The following is an 18839-nucleotide window of genomic DNA, read 5'->3' as shown; positions in this document are numbered from 1 at the left end:
GATTGTTTTACACTTCATGCCTTCAGCAAACCGTATCTACTCTTTCTCCATCAAAATCTTTTTAAGAGCTTTCTGAACCAAAGATAAAGAAGAATCATTCCCTCCTGTTGAACCAAAGAGGGCCACCAAAGGATTCAGTATTGAATCTATATTGAGAATTTTTGATAAAGTATGGAAATCCTGTCCCCAGTATTTTTCTAGATTAGGACAAGTCCAGAACATATGAATTAATGACGCTTCTCTGCTCTTACTCTGTCACACCAGAGAGTCATATTGGAATAAAAGCCAGATAATTTAGCCTTAGACAAATGTGCTGTATGTACCACTTTGAATTGTAATAGACAATGTCGAGCACATAATGAAAAGCTATTAACCAAGTTAAGAATTCTTTATCTTCGGTTCAGAGTCACGCCATTTATCTTGCCTCTCTTTTGGCGAGTCGTGTGATTTTACTTAAATGGAAGGATGCTGCCCTGCCTACTCATGATCAGTGGTTGCATGACATCATGACCTATTTGAACATGGAAAAGATTCGTTATTCAATTGATAATTCAGATACAAGATTCCAGAAGTTATGGGGGTCATTTATGTCTCACTGTCTTACTTTATAATTTTACTCCATTGTAATTAAATTTTTTGACTTGCATCTTTTTCATGTTCCTTATATTTTTTTAACCTTCGTTTTTCTTTTAATACTAGTCATATATAGCATCTGGCATCAAAGGGATTTGAGTTTTTCTCCTCTACTATTTTCTTCTTTCTTTTTTATATATTATTTGAGTTTTTTCCCAAAAAAAAGATAAACTACAGGTACACGATCTTTTATCTGGAACCCTTAGGGGACAGTGTGTTCCAAATTTTGGATTTTTCCAGATTTCAGAAAGCCCACCCAAATTGTGCTGCAGTATCCACCCCCACCTCCTTCCAGTCGCCCGGCCCACTCCCCCAACCGTGGTCCCTCTGCCTCCTCCCCCAAACACTGGTCCCTTGGCCACCTCCTCCAAACACTGGTCCCTTGGCCGCCTCCCCCAAATGCTGGTCCCTCGGCCGCCCAGACGTCTTCCCCAACCGCCGGTCCCTCAGCCACCTCCCCTGACCGCCGGTCCCTCGGCTGTCTCCCCAAACTGCAGTCCGTCGGCCGTCTCCCCCAATCGCAGTCCGTCGGCCGCCCAGCAGTCTCCCCCGGCTGCCGGTCCCTTGGCTGCCCGGCAGTCTCCCCCAACCATGGTCCCTCGGCCACCCGGCAGTCTCCCCCTTCCCCCAAATGCTGGTCCCCACTTGCCAGATTTTGGAGCTTTCCGGATTTTAGATGTCCGGATAAAGAATTGTGTACCTGTATTTAAAATAAAAAAGAAATAAATAATGGTAAGAGCTTTCTGGATACACCTATTAATAGACCATTAAACTTGATGCCCAAAGTTAGGATATAATTAAGATCCAGGGTGCCTAGAAAACTGGAAACAGAATAGCACTGAATTTTCTGGCTCAGAACTCTGTTGCAGAGTTCATCATTTGTATCGCTTTCTTTAAGTCAATGTATAGTTAGGGATTTGAAATAATAGTTATCATAATTTCTGACTCTTATGACCTTTCTGTTTTAATCATTTCACTTTCCTCTGTCATTGTTTGTTAATTCACTGACATTCCAGATGCCCAGCTATCAAATTGCAGAATTATGAGCGATCGCTTGCTTCGTGAAGATTTGGGCCATTATCTAGTCGTACTGAGATTATTATTTGTAGTTTTTTTTTGCTGATTGCAAATTATCTGCAGGGTATTATTATACTGATTACCATTGGAAAGTAAGCAAAAAGATGGTTCCGTTACAGAAAATGTGAATTCAGAACAAAAAATGTTGGAACTACGTTAAGGCAGCACGGTTAGCGAAGTGGTTAACATAACACTGCACTACAGCACTAGCGATTGGGACTGGAGTTCAAATCCTGCACTGTCTGTAAGGAGTTTGTCAGTTCTCTTTGTCTCTGCATGGGTTTCCTCTGGGGGCTTCTCCCACCATTCAAAATGTACTGGGGTCATCACCAATTGGGAGCAGCATGGGCTCATGGGCTGAAAATTTAAATTCTGCCTATCAATGAAGATCTGTGGGGAGACAATTCAGAAAAGTTAGATGAAAAATAGATGTAGACTTTCAGGTGCAGAATAAAATGAGGACCAAACAAAACATTGTAACATGTAAAAGCAGGTGAAGTTGCAGAAAGTAAATGAACTAAAGCACTGAATAAAAAAAGGTTTGAATGGGATAAGTAAAAAAAAATTGGACAAAGTACAACTGAATTGTTTTCTAAGTTAATAAAAGGGTGTTTGATATCCTAATCAAAACATAAGGCATTTACAAGCAGGGAAAACACCCATCTGTAAAGGCGGACGCTCTTCGCCCTTACGCCTAAAGACTTAACTTTCTGAATGTGCTGTGACTGGCTCCGGGGCACTGATTCCAACCCTTCTCGGGGAAGGATAATGGGCAGAGCGCTCTGCTCCACCACCTGACCTGCAAGCGGCTGGTTAGGGGTGGGTTGATGACGCTGTCAGCCCGCGACCCATCTCCCCACTCACCCCTCTCCCTCCATGACCCCCTCAAGCCAGGGGCAGTGGGAAGGAGCCATTGGGGGAGGAGGGCCAGCGGGAGCCGTCAGGCCGGGGTGATGGCAGGAGCCCTCAGGGCAGGGTGGCGGCGGGAGCCCTCGGGGCAGCGGATGCTGGCGGGAGCTTTCAGGGAACGGCTGGTGTGGGCTCTGACAGCCTCACCGGGCTGCTTCGGCCTTTCGGGGCCACTCTCTGCGGCTCAAAACATGGCAGAGCAATGGGGGTTTTCTCTACCCATAATCCCCCATGCAGCTGGAACTGTTTTGGGAGATGCATATTTATGATGGCTGGTGCTACAGCATTGGATCCGGAGGGTGCTACGAGGTGCCTCTGGATATGAATGCGACTCTGGAGCAGCCTTTTAGGGCTGGTGTCTGAAAGGTAAGTTTGTTTTTGATCCACTCTTGTAGCCGGCCTCCAGGCGGAGGCCTGACATAAAATGGCCTATAGACTGCTGGAAGTAACCCACTGTTGAGTCAGGAGGTCGTCTGGTGTTTTACCAGGAGTTGTGATGCCACATTTCATTCTTACAGTATGTGTCAGCACACGTATCTGAGGTCTGAATAGGATGGAGAATTTAAGTGGCAAGCTCCCCGTCCCCCTCCAGCTATCATTATTTTTCCTTTCCTCTTGCTCTGTCTCTCTTTCCTTCCTTTTTCTTCTGTCTTGTTTCCATCACAGAGCTACAACTTCCCCCCACCCCCCATAAATTCTCACCTTTCTTCTCCTGTCCTATGCATGTTTAATTATCACCTTTTGTCTGTTGGTCTGTGCTCCTCCCCTGCCCTTCCTCTCCATCTCTCCAGCCTTTTAATTCAGGTGCCTGCCTGCTTTTCACTTGTAATGAAGATGGGCTCAGCCCCAAAATGGCAGTTATACGTTTTTACCTCCTATGGATGTAGCAAGATTTGCTGAGTTCCTCCAGCATTTGTGTTTTCACATTCATCAGGATGTAGTAGGGACTGAATAGTTTTGAGTAAGGGGGAGAGGCTGAATATGCTGGAACTTTATATTCTAGAGCATAGGAGGCAGAGGGGAAACCTTAAAACTGGCAAAGTTTGAGATCCAAGGAAAAAACGACCTTGCAGAAAAATTGTTAGCATTATTCAAAGGAGACCAAGAAACACAACTTTCTGTCAAAAGGTTAAAAGCATAGCAGCTAGTCAAAGGGGAAATGTGATATTTTTCTGAAACACAGTGGATATAATCAGAGAATTAAAAGACATCAAGAAAAAATTGAAAACTCACCCACGACTTTAAAAGCAGCATTGTGATGCCATGTGATCATTTGATAAACATAGAACATACTGGATGATATTTTTTGTTGAGAAAGTTATTATATGGACGGAAGGGAAAGATGGTATGGCCAAATGCAGGCAAATCAGACAGGCCCAGAATCCTATATTGTTCACCATGGGCCAATTGCGTCATCAGGCCTCTTCATGCTGTATAACTCTGCTTTTCTTTTAATTGAAACGCCACTAGTACCTATCTTGTTTTATGTTTTCAGGTTCTTATGCGAGGGGGTTATGATGCTGCATGTGATATCTGGAGCCTTGGAGTCCTCCTGTACACTATGCTGGCTGGGTATGGATATTTATTATAACGCATTGCATGCTGCAAGTTCAACGTTATTTGCACATTATAAATGCATGAACATATCTTTAGGAACTTAACAGAATTAACAATCAAATTCATATTCAGCTTACATGTAATTTTGGATTTTTAGTGAATCAGATCCATTACAGTAAAGTGAATAATATCAGAAATGCATTTATTTCTGAAGCCAGCCTTCATTCACAAGTTAACAAGTTAAAGGATCAGAAGCAGGCTATTAGGCCCATTGAGTCTGTTCTGTGACTACACTAAGCTGAATTATGCTCACACCTAGTTCCAATTTCCAGCCTTTTCTCCATATCCCACATTGATGGTATGATTAGTAATTTGCAGATGCCACAAAGGTCAGTGGTGTTTACATTGAGGTGGGGGGGGGGTGAAATGGTGGAGCTGCTGTACAGGCAGCGCTGCCACTGAGGCAGAAGTCAGGGAGCAGAGACAGCGCTCCTCCTCAGGTTTCTACTCCGCAGTCTAACTGCTGATGGTTCCAAGCAGGCTTTAAATGGCCTGTTAAAGGAGCCAATGGTGGTTTGTTTTAAAATACTGCAATCACAGGGTCTGGGCCAAAAATGGTGGCACCTCTGTTCGGCAGCAGCTTCAAGGGGTTTTAGATTCCAGGGAAGCAGAAATCTGGCTCACAACACCAAAAAATGAGGAGCCCATCCCCTGTTTGAGAAGGAGAAGTAGAGGGCGGTGACCATGGTGGTGGACCAGCAAAGGGTCTGAGACAGAAAAAGACACAAGCAGTGGGCAGGCTGTTGGTGACTTGAGGCGAGGAACCCATGCAGTCTGTGGGCTGCTGGTGACTGTGGTCAAGGGACTGCACCAGTCTGCTGGAGACTGGGTCAAGACTGACTGAAGGGCTGCCACATACTGGAACCGAGATGCAAGAGAATGCCAAGGGCTGCCTGATCATGTCAGAGATTTAGATCTGGAATTCAGGTTGCTAATGGTTTGGACTGAAGGCTGTCTGGCTGCAAAAGCTGCAGAAGCACTGGAGGTGAATCCATGGACAACTCAGTGACTGGGGGAATTCTCTTTTTTCTTCTTTTTCTCTCATTATAAGGGGGGTCGGGCCCTTTTTTGCTGATGGTGAATCTGACTAAAGGAAATTTTTGTGTAATGTTATATTTTCTATTTTATTCCTTGACAAAGAATCTTGAAGTTATAGGCGACAGGTTGTGATGGATTGGTAAAATATGGAGAGCAGTGGAAAATTTATAGTGGACACTGATTAATTGTCACACTTTCTGCTTATTTACTGCAATATGTGGGTGTCATGCTGCAAGAATTAGGTTTAGTCTGATGGTACCCACAAGATAATATGCATATTTCTGGCCATGTTTTACCACGTTATGTGAGATATCAGTGGTGAGGGATGAAGTGCCAGATGATGAAGTAGACAAAGACAATGTAGTCAAACAATAATCATGGCTTTTATTAGCAGAAACTAATGGTACAATAATGAAAGACAATGGGTGCATACACAGTTATAATCAAGGGGAGTGTCTTTAACAGTAGAGATAATGCACAGCCAATGTTAGTAAGGCAAGGCTAGCCAAAGGGAAGACTGACAGCCCAGCAGAGATTCACCACAAGGGATTTACTGGTGGATAGTCCAAGAGACAGCATTTACTCGCATTTGCAAATGCAAGGACTGCTTAGGAATAGTCAGCATGGCTTTGGGCATGGAAAATCCTGTTTCACAAATTTGATTGAGTTTGTTGGAAGTGACCAACAAGACAGATAAGGGCAGGGTGATGGAAAATCGTTTGACAAGATCCCACATGGTAGGCTGGTTGGGAAGGTCAGATCGCAAGGGATCCAGAGTGAGCTAGCCAATTAAATACAGAATTAGATGGATGGAAGGAGACAAAGAGTGGTAGTGGAGGGTTGCTATTCAGATTGAAGGGCTGTGACACTGATGTGTTGACAGGAGCCATGTGGGTCCACTGTAGTTATCAAAGTGAATGTAGTTGGCATATTAGTAAGATTGCAGATGATAGCAAAATTGGTGGTATAATTGATGGGGAAGTAGGATATCTAAAACTATGAACTGGGAAAATGGGCTAAGGAATGGAAAATTGAATTTAGCTTAAACAAATAAAAGCTGTTTCACTTTGATAGCATAAACGAGGACAGGATTTTTTCAGTTAATGGTAGAGTACTGGGAATTGTTGTAGGATGGAGACCCATAGGGGTACAGGTACAGAGTTCCATGCAAGTTGTGCCACAGGCCTATGAAGTGGGGAAGAAGGCATCTGGCACCCTTGCCTTCATCGGTCAGGGCATCATCAACAGGAGCAGGGATGTCTTGTTACAACTGCACAAAACTATAGTGAGACCATAGTTTTGGTCATCCAATGACAGTAAAGATATTAGGCTGGAAAGAGTCCAGAAAAAAAATCATGACTGTTGCTCGATTGGTACCCTTGAATGATATGGAGAGACAAGATAGGATGGAACTTTTCTTACTGGAGTGTTGGAGGCTGGGGGTTGAACTTAAAGAGATTTATAAATTCATGAGGGGCATAGATAAGGTAAATTGTCATTGTTTCCTCTTCCCCCCCCCCCCCCCTTACAAAGTAGGGGAATCTAAAAGTGAAAACACAATACTGGAGAAACTCTGCAGGTCAAACTGTGACAGATTATGTTGTGTTTTATATTGTATATAGATATGTTTTAAAGGAGATAAATTGGGGCAGGTTTTTAGTGTAGCTCACATACAAACACTTCAAAACAGATCTCATTTGAAATACTGGAGCTCTGCTCAAGCTGGCAAAAGCTTTGGGGAGTGTTTATAGAGACTTCACGAATGGATTGTTTTGACAAGCAACAGATGAAAGAAGTCGGAGGATTAGGTTTGGATCCGATGACTGTCTGGGTGCAGTTTGTTGTTCTAAGGGGTCATGTGGTTTTGCAAGCAGAATGAGTCAATCAGGCTGTTTTTCTGAGAGAGAGAGAAAGAGAGAGGGAATTGGGTTCTTCAGTTTTACAGTTCAGCAGCAGCAGTTGGGACTAGAACAGGACAAGCTGGCAAGCTTGTGGAAAAACCACATTTGGAAGATGGGTTGTGAGTGCTTTGTTCAGCCTGGTCAAAGCCCTCGTGGTACATACAAGAGGAGAGGACTGGCTGCCTAATGTTTCACTTGAAATAGGGGAAACAAAAAGGAACTCTGGTGACCTGAAAGAAAGGTTATCATTCTGGAAAATCCTGATGGGGCAAGTTTCTACAGCAAGACATTGACGTGGCTGATTAGAAGGGATCAGTTTGTGTCCAGCGAACAACAAATCTCTCTCTGAAAACCGACAAGAACCTTCCTGAGCAGTAACCATTTACCTTTCAAGCACCAAAGCCTGGTGAATTTCATAAATGTTAAACTCTGTGCACAGTTTAAGAATTGCCTGCAACCAGTGAACTTGGAGGAATGAGAAGTGATATTGGACTGTGAAGCAAAGAATTTTTCTAAACTTACACACACATTACATATGCTTGTGCTTAGAATTAGAAAGGGGGTTAAGTTAGGTTAAGTAAGTTAATAGTAATAAGATAAAGTTTGATCCTGTTTTCATGTTTAAAGATTAAAAAGCAACTTTTGTTTAAGTAACCTTTCGTCTTGGTGAATATCTATTGCTGCTGGGTGTAGCACGACAGAACTGAATTTTCTCTCTCTCTCTGAGAAAAGCCTGCTTTACACTCTCTGCTTGCAAAACCACATGACCCTTAGAACAGCAAGTTCCACTCCAGACAGCTTGCAGTTCCCACGAGTTCTTTCATCTGTTGCCTTTTTGTAAAGTGAAGTCTCTTGGGCACACTCCAAAGCTTTTGCAAAGGCTCTTGGTGCTGGCCTGTCCAGCATGAGCAGAGCTCCAGTATTTTAAATAAGATCTGTTTTCAAGTGTTTGTATGTGACCTACACTAAAAAACCTGCCCCAATTTATCTCCCAAAAACATATCTATTATCTGTCACACAAGTTCCTGTTTCCATGCTGTGCATCTCCATGTCTGACTTTTTCCCCAAGGGTAGAGTGGACTGAAACTAGAGGCTATTGGTTTATGTTAAGAGGGGAAGAATTTAAAGGGACCTAAAGGACAATATTTTTCCCACTCAAGGTAGTGGGTTTGTGGTAGGAACTGCAAAAGGAGTTGATAGAGAGGTACAATTACAGTGTTTAATAGATGTTTAGACAGGTAAATGGATGAAAGGTGAGAGAAATATGGGCCAAATGCAGGCAAATAGGAATAGCTCAGGTAGGCATTGACAAGTTAGGCCAAAGGACCTGTTACTCTGCTTTAACTATTATATGATATTTGAGGGCAGTAACGTTTATCAAACCATACCAATGTGTACAAATTATACGAGCAAAAGGGAGAAATTCATAAGATGGAAAATGTATTTTAACTTCTTCATGTTTGCCTTTTGGACCAGTTACACTCCTTTTGCCAATGGACCAAATGACACTGCAGAAGAAATTTTGTTACGAATTGGAAGTGGTAAATTCTCACTGAGTGGAGGCAACTGGGATACAGTTTCAGATGCAGCTAAGGTAAAATAAATTAATATTTAAATTCTGTTTGCATTTTTAAAAAATATAAAACAACTTTTATCAATGGTGATACAAACCAAAATGTCATCTCATGAAACTGATACACCAATCAACAAATGCCTTCTCCTTTAGTGAGCTTTAAACTGATTATCATTTCTGAGCTATCACAAAGAATGGCATAAGCAAAACCAATATAGAAATGGAGAAAAAAATATTTTGTCAACAGATATCACCCTTGCAGAATTGAATATAGTTTTTTTTAACTCATGATACAAGCCTGAGCATGTTTCACCAATTGGATTATTCTTGTGTTGATTCAAAGCAAAGTTTTCATTAATGTGACATCATTTTGGTGTGTTAACACAATGCCACTTAAATTGTCCAAAAGTTATTTCCAGTTGAAAATTTGTTTCAATTTGTATGAAGTTGGTAAAGTTAAGATTTGTTATTTGATTTTCATTAATGACACGCCTACTTGAAATTTCCTAATATGTGGTTGCCTGGCATCAAGATTATTTGTTATTTTGCATGTATACACAATTTATTTTACTTTATAGAAGATAAACTTTTAAATTTAAATAAAAGTTGGTTAAATTTCAGCTTGGATTGAATTGGTGGCTGGAGAGTGTGTATGTTTAATGGAATGACACCAGTTCTGAGGATCATTAAACTTTGGAGAAACTGAGGTTCTGGGATTCTTGAATTAAGAATTTTGAAACATCAACAAATTTTGTTTGAATAAATATGAATCAAAATGAGTTGATACCGAAAGAGGCTATTGGTCTCCTAGAAATTGGTCATTCATATATGTCCATTAAAGATATGAACTTTCTGGCTACTCTCTGGTAATTGTGGGTCTAATGCTGGAATTCAGTGGCAAAATGCAGATTCTTACCATGAACTGGACAAGCTGGATAGAATTGGCCTTACCTATTGAAGTCAGTCACTTCCTCAATAAGTTGATCCAGGTGAATCGGCAGATTGTAAATATTTTCTCATCAGTTAAGTCACTGGAGAGTGCACACTGCAACTAGCCCCGCATTGATTGTTTCGCAGAAGAACCGGGGACAACATGGAGAACTCTTCCAATTGTAATCTTGAATGTATAACCTTGAGGGATTTTAGAATCTAATTAAGGAACAACTTTTGGAAGAGAATCAGTTAAATATTTGAAAGGATAAGCTATGGCTAAAGATAATAAAGGTGGGACAAATTTAGAACCTCATTTTAAGAAATGCTGGCACAGGCTGATGGATAAATGTTTTTTTTATGCCCTATCATTCAACTATTCAATATTGGGTCAGTCTCCAGTGTTCAGCGATAGTGTAGATGTGGATGGACAGAATATAAACAAAAGTTCAACTAATTATCTTTATAGGACATCACATTATGAAGTAGAGTTAGGAAGTTGAAATTGACTGTCGCGGGAATTAGTTTAAAAAGTGCTAAATAAGCAAAGTACAAAACCAAAATTGTTAAAACTCCTCAAGAACTATTTACAATGATCTAAGAATGCAATCGGAATGCAAAGAGAACATCGACAAGAGAAATAAACAAGGCCTACCGTTTAGATGGATCCGGGAGTTGGGGTAAGAGCTCCTCCCCAGGAGAGTTGGCCCCCAATGGGGTCCGTTGGATGCTCCAAAGTGCCATCACAGCCGCTTCTCCAGGGTGATGACGTTGAAGAAGAAGACACCGAAATGCACATGCACGGGAAGGCGCGCACGTGCAGATCAGAAGAATTAGAACAAGAAGAAGATTATTTATTTGAATCACAAACCAGCGATGAAGAGGAAGAAGAAGAGGAATAACTAAAGCAAGTAAAAGTTTCCAAAGACAAAGTTAGGAAACTTAAAAAGGTTGAGGAAAAAGATTGTACAAATATTGAACTATTAAAAGAACTGAAAGAGATGAGAGCAGAGATGAAAAATTCAAATAAATAGATGAAAAAATACTTTCCTGTTGTACATAAAATGCAAACTAAATTGGATATTGTGGGTGAAAGAGTTAAAACTGTGGAAACTGGTATGGAGGAGGTACAGGACAGAATAGTGAAAATGGAAGATGAGCTATCGAAAATAAGCAACTTTGGGGGAAAAGTAGACTTGTTAGAAAACTTTAGTAGAAGAAATAATATTAAAATTGTTGACCTTAAAGAAGGTGATTTTTCCAACGATGGACCAGATAAATTTGAAAATATTATTGAAATTGAAAGGGCACATAGAGCTTTAGGACTTCGGCCATCACCAGATCAGAAATCAAGATCTATATTGATAAAATGTCTTCATTATCAAGATAGAGAGAAAATATTAACACTAGCAGCACAAGGAGCTAGAGGAAGACAAGGTGCACTGGAATTACAAAGAAACAAGATATTTTTCTATCCTGACATAAGTTTGGAGTTGCTGAAGAGAAGAAAAGAATTTAACACAGTGAAACACACCTTATGGCAAAATATTTTCAGATTTGTTGTGCTTCAACCTGGTTCTTTGAAGATTTTCTTGCAAGAAGGACAGAACAGATTCTTCACAGATCATGTCCATGCAGAGGAATTTGTGGACACACTGTCCACCAATTAGCAAGGAGGAGTTTGAAAACAGTTCGATTAATAAAAAATGGGTTTTCAATTTTCTGTAAATGAAAGATGGATATATGGTAAACATCCAGGGGGGGTGGTGGGCTTAGAGGTGCTATGGACTGACTACTATTGAATCATGTACATATTTGTGGCAGATGCTGCAACCCTTATGGAGTTAATGTGTATTATGTAATCAACATGAATAGGGTTTTTTCTGTTATATTTATTTTTTTCAATATTATAACTGCTATAAATGTAAATTTACTATCTATAACTTATTCTTACTTGGATTGCCAAAGAGGACATCCCTTAACATGGTAGATAATAAATATTCGAATTGTCAAGGAGGTGTGAAGAGATAGGTGAAGGAGAAATATCAGAAGACATAGATTAAATTAAATATTAATGGGAAACATACTGAGCTTATTAAATTTTTATGTTAATGGACTAAACAGACATATAAAGAGGAAAATAATATTGACACATATTTAAAAATTAGAGTAGATATAGTTTTTTTTACAAGAGACTCATTTAATTGAAACAGAGCATCAGAAATGTAAAAATGATTGAATGTCACAGCTTCATTCAATTCACAAGCAAGGGGAGTAGGAATCTTGATCTTAACCATAAAGGTTTTATTTAAGATACAGAATGTAGTAATTGATCCTACAGGGAGATATGTTATTGAACATTGTCAAATCTTTTTTCAGAGTTTTAGACCCTTATGAAATATATGCAGCAGATGTAAATGATGAAAAATTTACGCAAAACATTTCTCAATGTAGCAGAAGCACATCAGAATATATTAATAGGTGGGGATTTTAATTTTTGTTTAGAGCCTGTTTTAGATAGATCAACCAGAGTAATAACAAGGGCAAAGGCAGCGAAAGCCATCTTGGCAATAAAATGAAAGACTTGAATTTAATAGACATATGGAGAAGAATCCATCCAAGAGAGAGAGATTATTGTTTTTATTCAAACAGATATGATTCTTATTTGAGGATAGATTTATTTTAATATCAGCTCATCTCCAAGGTATAATTAATCAAATTGATTATAAAGAAAGAATCTTATCGGATCATTCCCCTTTGTTAATAACAGTTGCAATGTCAGATAAAGAAGAATCAATTTAAATCAATGTTATTAACTTAATGTTATTAAAAAGGCCAGATTTTTGTTATAAGCCAAATTCAAATCATTTCGAGACTAATTCTAATTTGGTTAATAATAAATTTATTTTATGGGATGCAATGAAAGCATATTTAAGAGGACAAATTATGTTATACTTCTAAAATTAAGAACGAGTACATGAAAAAGGCAGAACAATTGGAGAGAGAGATGACTTGTTTAGAAAAAGATCTGCAAAGACAGAATTCTGAGGAAAAACCTAGATAACTTATAATAAGAAACCAGTATAATACATTACAAACATATAGAACGGAGAAAACAATAATGAGAAATAAGCAGAGATATTATGAGATAGTTGAGAGGGCCCATAAGGTCCTCGCTTGGCAGTTGAAAGCAGAATAAGTTTCAAGAATGATTAATGCAATTAAGATGGAGTTAACAAAGCTTTTAAGCAAGTTTATTCAAAGTTATATCAATCAGAGTCATAGAGAGATGATAACAAAATGTAAAACCTTTGTCACAAATAAGGTTGCCAAGGTTAAGTTTGCAAGAGCAAGTGAAGCTTGATGCCCACTTCACCCCAATGGAGGTGAGGGAGGCATTGCGCTCATTACAAAACAATAAATCTCTGCGAGAGGATGGTTTCCCACCAGAATTTTATAAAGTTTTTAAGGATTTGTTGATTCCTCCCTTTATGGATGTAATAAACCAAGCGACAATAACATACACACTCCCGGAATCTTTTTCTACTGTTTAAAACCATCATATCGTCATATAGACCTATTTCATTGTTAAATGCAGATAAGATCATTGCAACATTTTTAGCTAATAGACTGACAAAACTCTTACCAAAGTTGATAAATATGGATCAGACAGTGTTTGTAAAAATGAGACAGACTACTTAGTATAATGCATTTGGCACAAAAGAGTGGAGATTTAAGTGTGGCAGTGTCTTTAGATGGGTGAAGCATTTGATATATTAGAATGGGACTTTTTGATTAAAGTGTTGGAAAGATTCAGGTTGGGACATGTATTTGCAAATTGCATTAGAGTATTATATAATGAACCTAAAGCTAAAGTTGTAACAAATGGGCAGGTTTCAACACCATTTCAGTTAACTAGATCTGGTAGACAAGGATGTCCACTATCGCCAGCTTTATTTATTCTAGCGATAGAACTACTTGCAGAACTGATTCAATCTGATCCTGATATTAAGGGATTTAAAGTTAATCAAGAGAAATATAAAATTAATTTATTTGCTGATTTGATTTATTTGACAGAGCCATTTGATTCAATAAGTAAATTATATTTAAGATTTGAAGAATATGGGAAAGCATCAGACTATAAAATAAATTGGGATAAAAGTGAAACTATGCCCCTTACTACGGGGATTATACTCAGTGCCAAAAAGATACCCAATTTAAAAGGTTGATGAATGAAATAAACTATTTAGTGATATGGGTAGATAATAAATTAAATAATTTATATGAATTGAATTATTTACCTTTACTTAAGAAAATTGGAGACGATTTGAATAAGTGGATGACGTTGTTAATAACATTATTGGGATGTTGTTAATAATATTATTGGGTAGAGTCAACTGTAATAAAATGAACATATTTCCTAGAGTACAATACTTATTTCAGACATTGCAAATAATGATACAACAGAAGTTTTTTCAAGGGTTAAATAAATATATAAGAAAGTTTCTCTGGAAGGGTAAGATGTCGAGGGTTTCTTAAGATAGACTAACATGGAAGTTTGAGTTAGGACACTTACAGCTTCCAAATTTTAAATAAAATTTATAAGGCAGCTCAAATTAGGTTTTTTGCTTCATTTTTTTGAAGAGGGAGAGAAGTCAACATGGATTAAAATAGAAATCAATAAAACAGGAGAGAGAATAAATATAAATGGGAACCAAAATTAATATCTGGGGAGAGGGAAATGCCTTTGTTGAAACATTTAATTAATATCTGGAATAAAATAAACAATGAAATTGGAACAAGGGGGGTTGTGCTACTGAAAATGCCTTTGATCCAATTCAATGGGTAATAAATGAATTAGACACATAGAAGATTGCTATGAAGGAGGAAATTTAATGTCATTTGAACAAATAAAAATAAATACAGGACACAAAATAATATACTTTTTTGTTATTATCAATTAAGGGCTTATTTAAGATATCAACAAAATGTGATGATGTGGAAATGTTGATTCACAATAGCTATATAAAGAAATGTATTTCAACTATGTATACTTTGTTGCAGAAGGGGACTCCCAAAAAGGAACTCCCAAAAGGGATACATCAGACCAGACAGCGATGGGAGACGGATTAAAATATTAATATTGACAAACAAAATTGGTCAGAGTTATGTCAAACTAATATGACAAACACTATAAGTGTTAGATACAGATTAGTTCAATATAATTTTTTTACATCAATTATATCTCATGCCACAGAAATTAAATAGATTGAAATCAGATTTATCAGATCAGTGTTTTAGATATGGCCAGGAGATAGGTACTTTTTTACATTCTACTTGGCCCTGTTCTAAAGTAAGACCCTTTTGGATAAATTTGGCAATTTTTGAAAAAAAACGGTTACAGGAATTAAATTTCCACAAAACCCAATGTTATTTTTACTGGGTAATATTGTAGGGAAAAGACCAAAATTGAAATTATCTATACACAAAAACAAATTTGTAAAGATTATATTAGCAGTAGCAAGAAAATGTATAGCAGTAACACAGAAATCAGACTTTCACCTAGGTATAGAGTGATGGAATGCAGAAATGCATATCTGCGTTCCTCTTGAGAAGATTACATAATCTGAGAAATAAATATGATGTATTTTTGAAAATTTGAAACCCATATTTACAAGTTGCAGGAATTAATTTACATATGTTTTCCCTAAACTTTGGGAAGCTCATTAACCTCCTTGGAAGAATTGACATAAATGGTAGGACCCGTATGGTGAGGGGTGTCCTCTGGTAATCAGGTTTCTTTTCTTACTTTTCTCTTATTTCTTTTCTTTCATGCTTTTTCTCATTTTCTTTTTCTCTTGGGGATAGGCTTTTTCAATTAAGAGTGGGGGATATTCAAACCAGAGGCCATGATAGAGGAATTAGGGGATATGGGGAGAAGGCAGGTAGGTGGAGTTAGGTCATAAATTAGATCAGCCATGATCGTATTGAATGGCAGAGCAGGCTCGATGGGCCATTTTTGGCCTACTCCTGTTCCTACTTCCTATGTTCCTAGGCCATGGTTTGAGATTGAAAGGGGAAAATTATAAGGGGAACATGAGGGGAAATTTCTTCACGCAAAGGGTGGTTGGGATGTGGAATAAGCTTCCGGCGGAGGTGGTTGAAGCAGGAACATTATTTACATTTAAGGAAAACTGGATAATTACATGGAGGGGAGAGGATTGGAGGGGTATGGACCAGGTGCTGGTCAGTGGGAATAGGAGGATGGGGATTTGTTCCGGCATGGACTGGTTGGGCCAAACTGGCCTGTGCTGTATATGGTTATATGGATTTGTTAAGGGGGAGTGGGTTGGGGGTTTTATACCATCATGTATAATGGAAACGACATTAATATTTGATTATTGTATTTTATATTTGGCTGTGATTACATGTATGGATAAAAATGTTTAAATAAAATTTTCAAAAAAAATAATTACCTTAATAATAGGATAATCTATTTAGAACATATACTTTCCCCCATTCTTCTCCTGGTCACAGCACATTCTAATAACAATGGTCATTCTCAGCCTGGACTTGTTAAATTAATATCCCTAAGGTAAGAGCACGTTTTATCCCGCTTCATTGTTAACTTTCATGTTAGTCCATGGCGATTTTTTAATTTGTATACATCATGAACAAATATCCTGTTTTGCAACCAATTTTTTAAATTAAGTATTTTTTTGCCATAATGTGTTTATTTATTCTGAAAATCCAGGATTTACTGTCCAATATGCTTCATGTTGATCCCCATCAAAGATTCACAGCTGAGCAGGTGCTCAAGCACCCTTGGATTGCTTGCCGGGATCAACTACCGCATTTCCAATTAAATCGGCAGGATGCTCCTCATCTAGTGAAAGTAAGTCAGGATGAAAACATAGCCAGATGGAATGAAGCCAAACATGCTAACTTGCATTTTATGTGAAATTTTTAAAAACACAAACAGGCACGTGTTGAAATTGAAGACAATTCAAAAATCTTAAGTCCTTCACTGTCTTGCAATATTCACAAATGTGTTCACCTCTGGATGTGTTGCTTTCTTGGTGGGGGTTCCCTTTGAAATGTGAAGACGTGAGACAAGCTAAAGATCAGGTGTCAGCCCATCTGACCACTTTCTCTCACTCTTAACATGCCTCTTAAATCCAGTGGTGAAATATATAGACCTACTAATTTGTGGTGTTCAATATCATTTTAGGATATAGATACAAATTGAAGAGTAAAGCATCACTCTGGCTTTTCCATATCTTTTATTTTGTGGTTACAGCAAATTTCTTTGAGTATAATCACAAATATAAACTTAAATGCTAATGTTAGTTGAGGGGCTGGTGTAATTCTGATAAGCAGCCATGCTCACAATTGAATATTCACTGACACTACAGAAAAAAAGCCCAACTTTAAAGAATAAAGCTGGTATTTCTCTACAATTGTAAAAGGGAAAAATGCAGTGTGGCTTGAAAACAGAGACAGTGATTGAAATTATTTGGTGGGTTAATACCACATTGTGTTTTGTCACATTTCCTAATAAAAAATTTGTCCTCATTCTCAGGGAGCCATGGCTGCTACATACTCTGCTCTCAACCACAAGACTCTTCGTCCAGTTTTGGAACCTGTGGCAGCTTCAAGTTTAGCCCAGCGCAGAGTTATGAAAAAACTTACCTTAACAGACTTGTGAATTGTGCAGGAACAAATAATATATGGATTTTTCAATTGACTTGAATTGCAGCAAGCTCCTGAAGGATGCACCAAACCTAGAGTTCTTGCTTTTCCTTTTGTTTTCACATTGAGGATTGGAAGATTGGATACCAAATCAGAAAAGATTCAGTTGACCAGAAGATGCAATGACAGGATTATATCAATTACAAAAAAGTTATGGAATATAATTTGACACACTCATTTCAGGCAGGTTTGCATCATGAAAGCTGAATCTTAACATTGCAGTTTTCTAAAGGGCATAAAAACTTGAATCAGGATATAGGAACAAGATCAGTAAAAGTAAGAAAGTGGTCGCTGGTGGGGCCCATATTCAGAGGTATTTTGCTTTTGTGATCTTGTTCTAAGATATTGTTTAATTAAACTTTTTATTTTATTTATTTACTTTCACTTTCAAGAAATACAGTGCTTTCAGATCGTTTTATTTTGAAGTCAATTTATATATTGTCATTAATATGTCATATTGCACAACACTCTCTGGATCGCATTAAGTTGTCCAACAGCCTTAAAATTATTCCTTAACAAATATTCTTTATTTAGTTTTCCATTTTCTCTGAAATTGTAAATATGTAAAGACTTTCCAAGAGGTACGTTTGTTAATATTTTAACCTTGCTATTTAAATATTATAATGAAATCTTAAAATGTTTGGGGAGCACCTACTAAATGCACCAAAGCAGGAGATCTTGCAATCTTAATAGAAACCAGCGTTTTAATGTCAATATACTTTACCTTCACAAGCCCTCCAGTAGCAATTTAATTTCCTCTGATTTGAGTGCTTTATGAAGTTGAAAGTAATTGATAGAATGAACTGAAGATGCAAGCATTACATTTCACACATTTTGACAGGTTCATATTTCCACGATTATTGAAGGACACTCTCTTATGTATTTAACTGGATTAGAATTTCAGATCCAGCAAAATGGGAAACTACAATAAAGATGAGACGTTTTAATTGTTTTTCTTTCTTAAAATATAGTCTTTTCATGAGGAAACAACACAATTTGTTGTCTTTTGGCATATACTGTGTGACTAATACAATCTATATTTATCTTCTTATAATCCACGTGTTATATGGCGAGCTCTCCACTGGCCACCGTGACAGAGGTGCACCAAAGAAAAGGTACAAGGACTGCCTAAAGAAATCTCTTGGTGCCTGCCACATTGACCACCGCCAGTGGGCTGATAACGCCTCAAACCGTGCATCTTGGCGCCTCACAGTTTGGCGGGCAGCAACCTCCTTTGAAGAAGACCGCAGAGCCCACCTCACTGACAAAAGGCAAAGGAGGAAAAACCCAACACCCAACCCCAACCAACCAATTTTCCCTTGCAACCGCTGCAATCGTGTCTGCCTGTCCCGCATCGGACTTGTCAGCCACAAACGAGCCTGCAGCTGACGTGGACTTTTTACCCCCTC

At 38.3% G+C, this 18839-nt stretch overlaps 1 protein-coding gene across 4 annotated transcripts in view; it reads left to right on the top strand.

Annotated features, from left to right (window-relative positions):
- Positions 1 to 18377, top strand: part of rps6kal (ribosomal protein S6 kinase a, like) — a 147462-nt gene extending 129085 nt beyond the window's left edge. For all 4 annotated transcript variants that reach the window (XM_069893639.1, XM_069893641.1, XM_069893640.1 and 1 more), the window contains 4 exons: positions 4115 to 4191; positions 8652 to 8769; positions 16433 to 16573; positions 17261 to 18377. In XM_069893639.1, the coding sequence (XP_069749740.1) occupies positions 4115 to 4191; positions 8652 to 8769; positions 16433 to 16573; positions 17261 to 17386 (462 nt within the window). In that variant the 3' untranslated portion in view covers positions 17387 to 18377. The remainder of the gene's footprint in view (positions 1 to 4114; positions 4192 to 8651; positions 8770 to 16432; positions 16574 to 17260) is intronic.
- The last annotated feature ends 462 nt before the right edge of the window (positions 18378 to 18839 follow it).

Source organism: Narcine bancroftii, chromosome 8 (assembly GCF_036971445.1).
Source record: "Narcine bancroftii isolate sNarBan1 chromosome 8, sNarBan1.hap1, whole genome shotgun sequence".
Taxonomy (NCBI): Eukaryota; Metazoa; Chordata; class Chondrichthyes; order Torpediniformes; family Narcinidae; genus Narcine; species Narcine bancroftii.
This window is presented reverse-complemented; position numbering and strand designations above follow the sequence as displayed.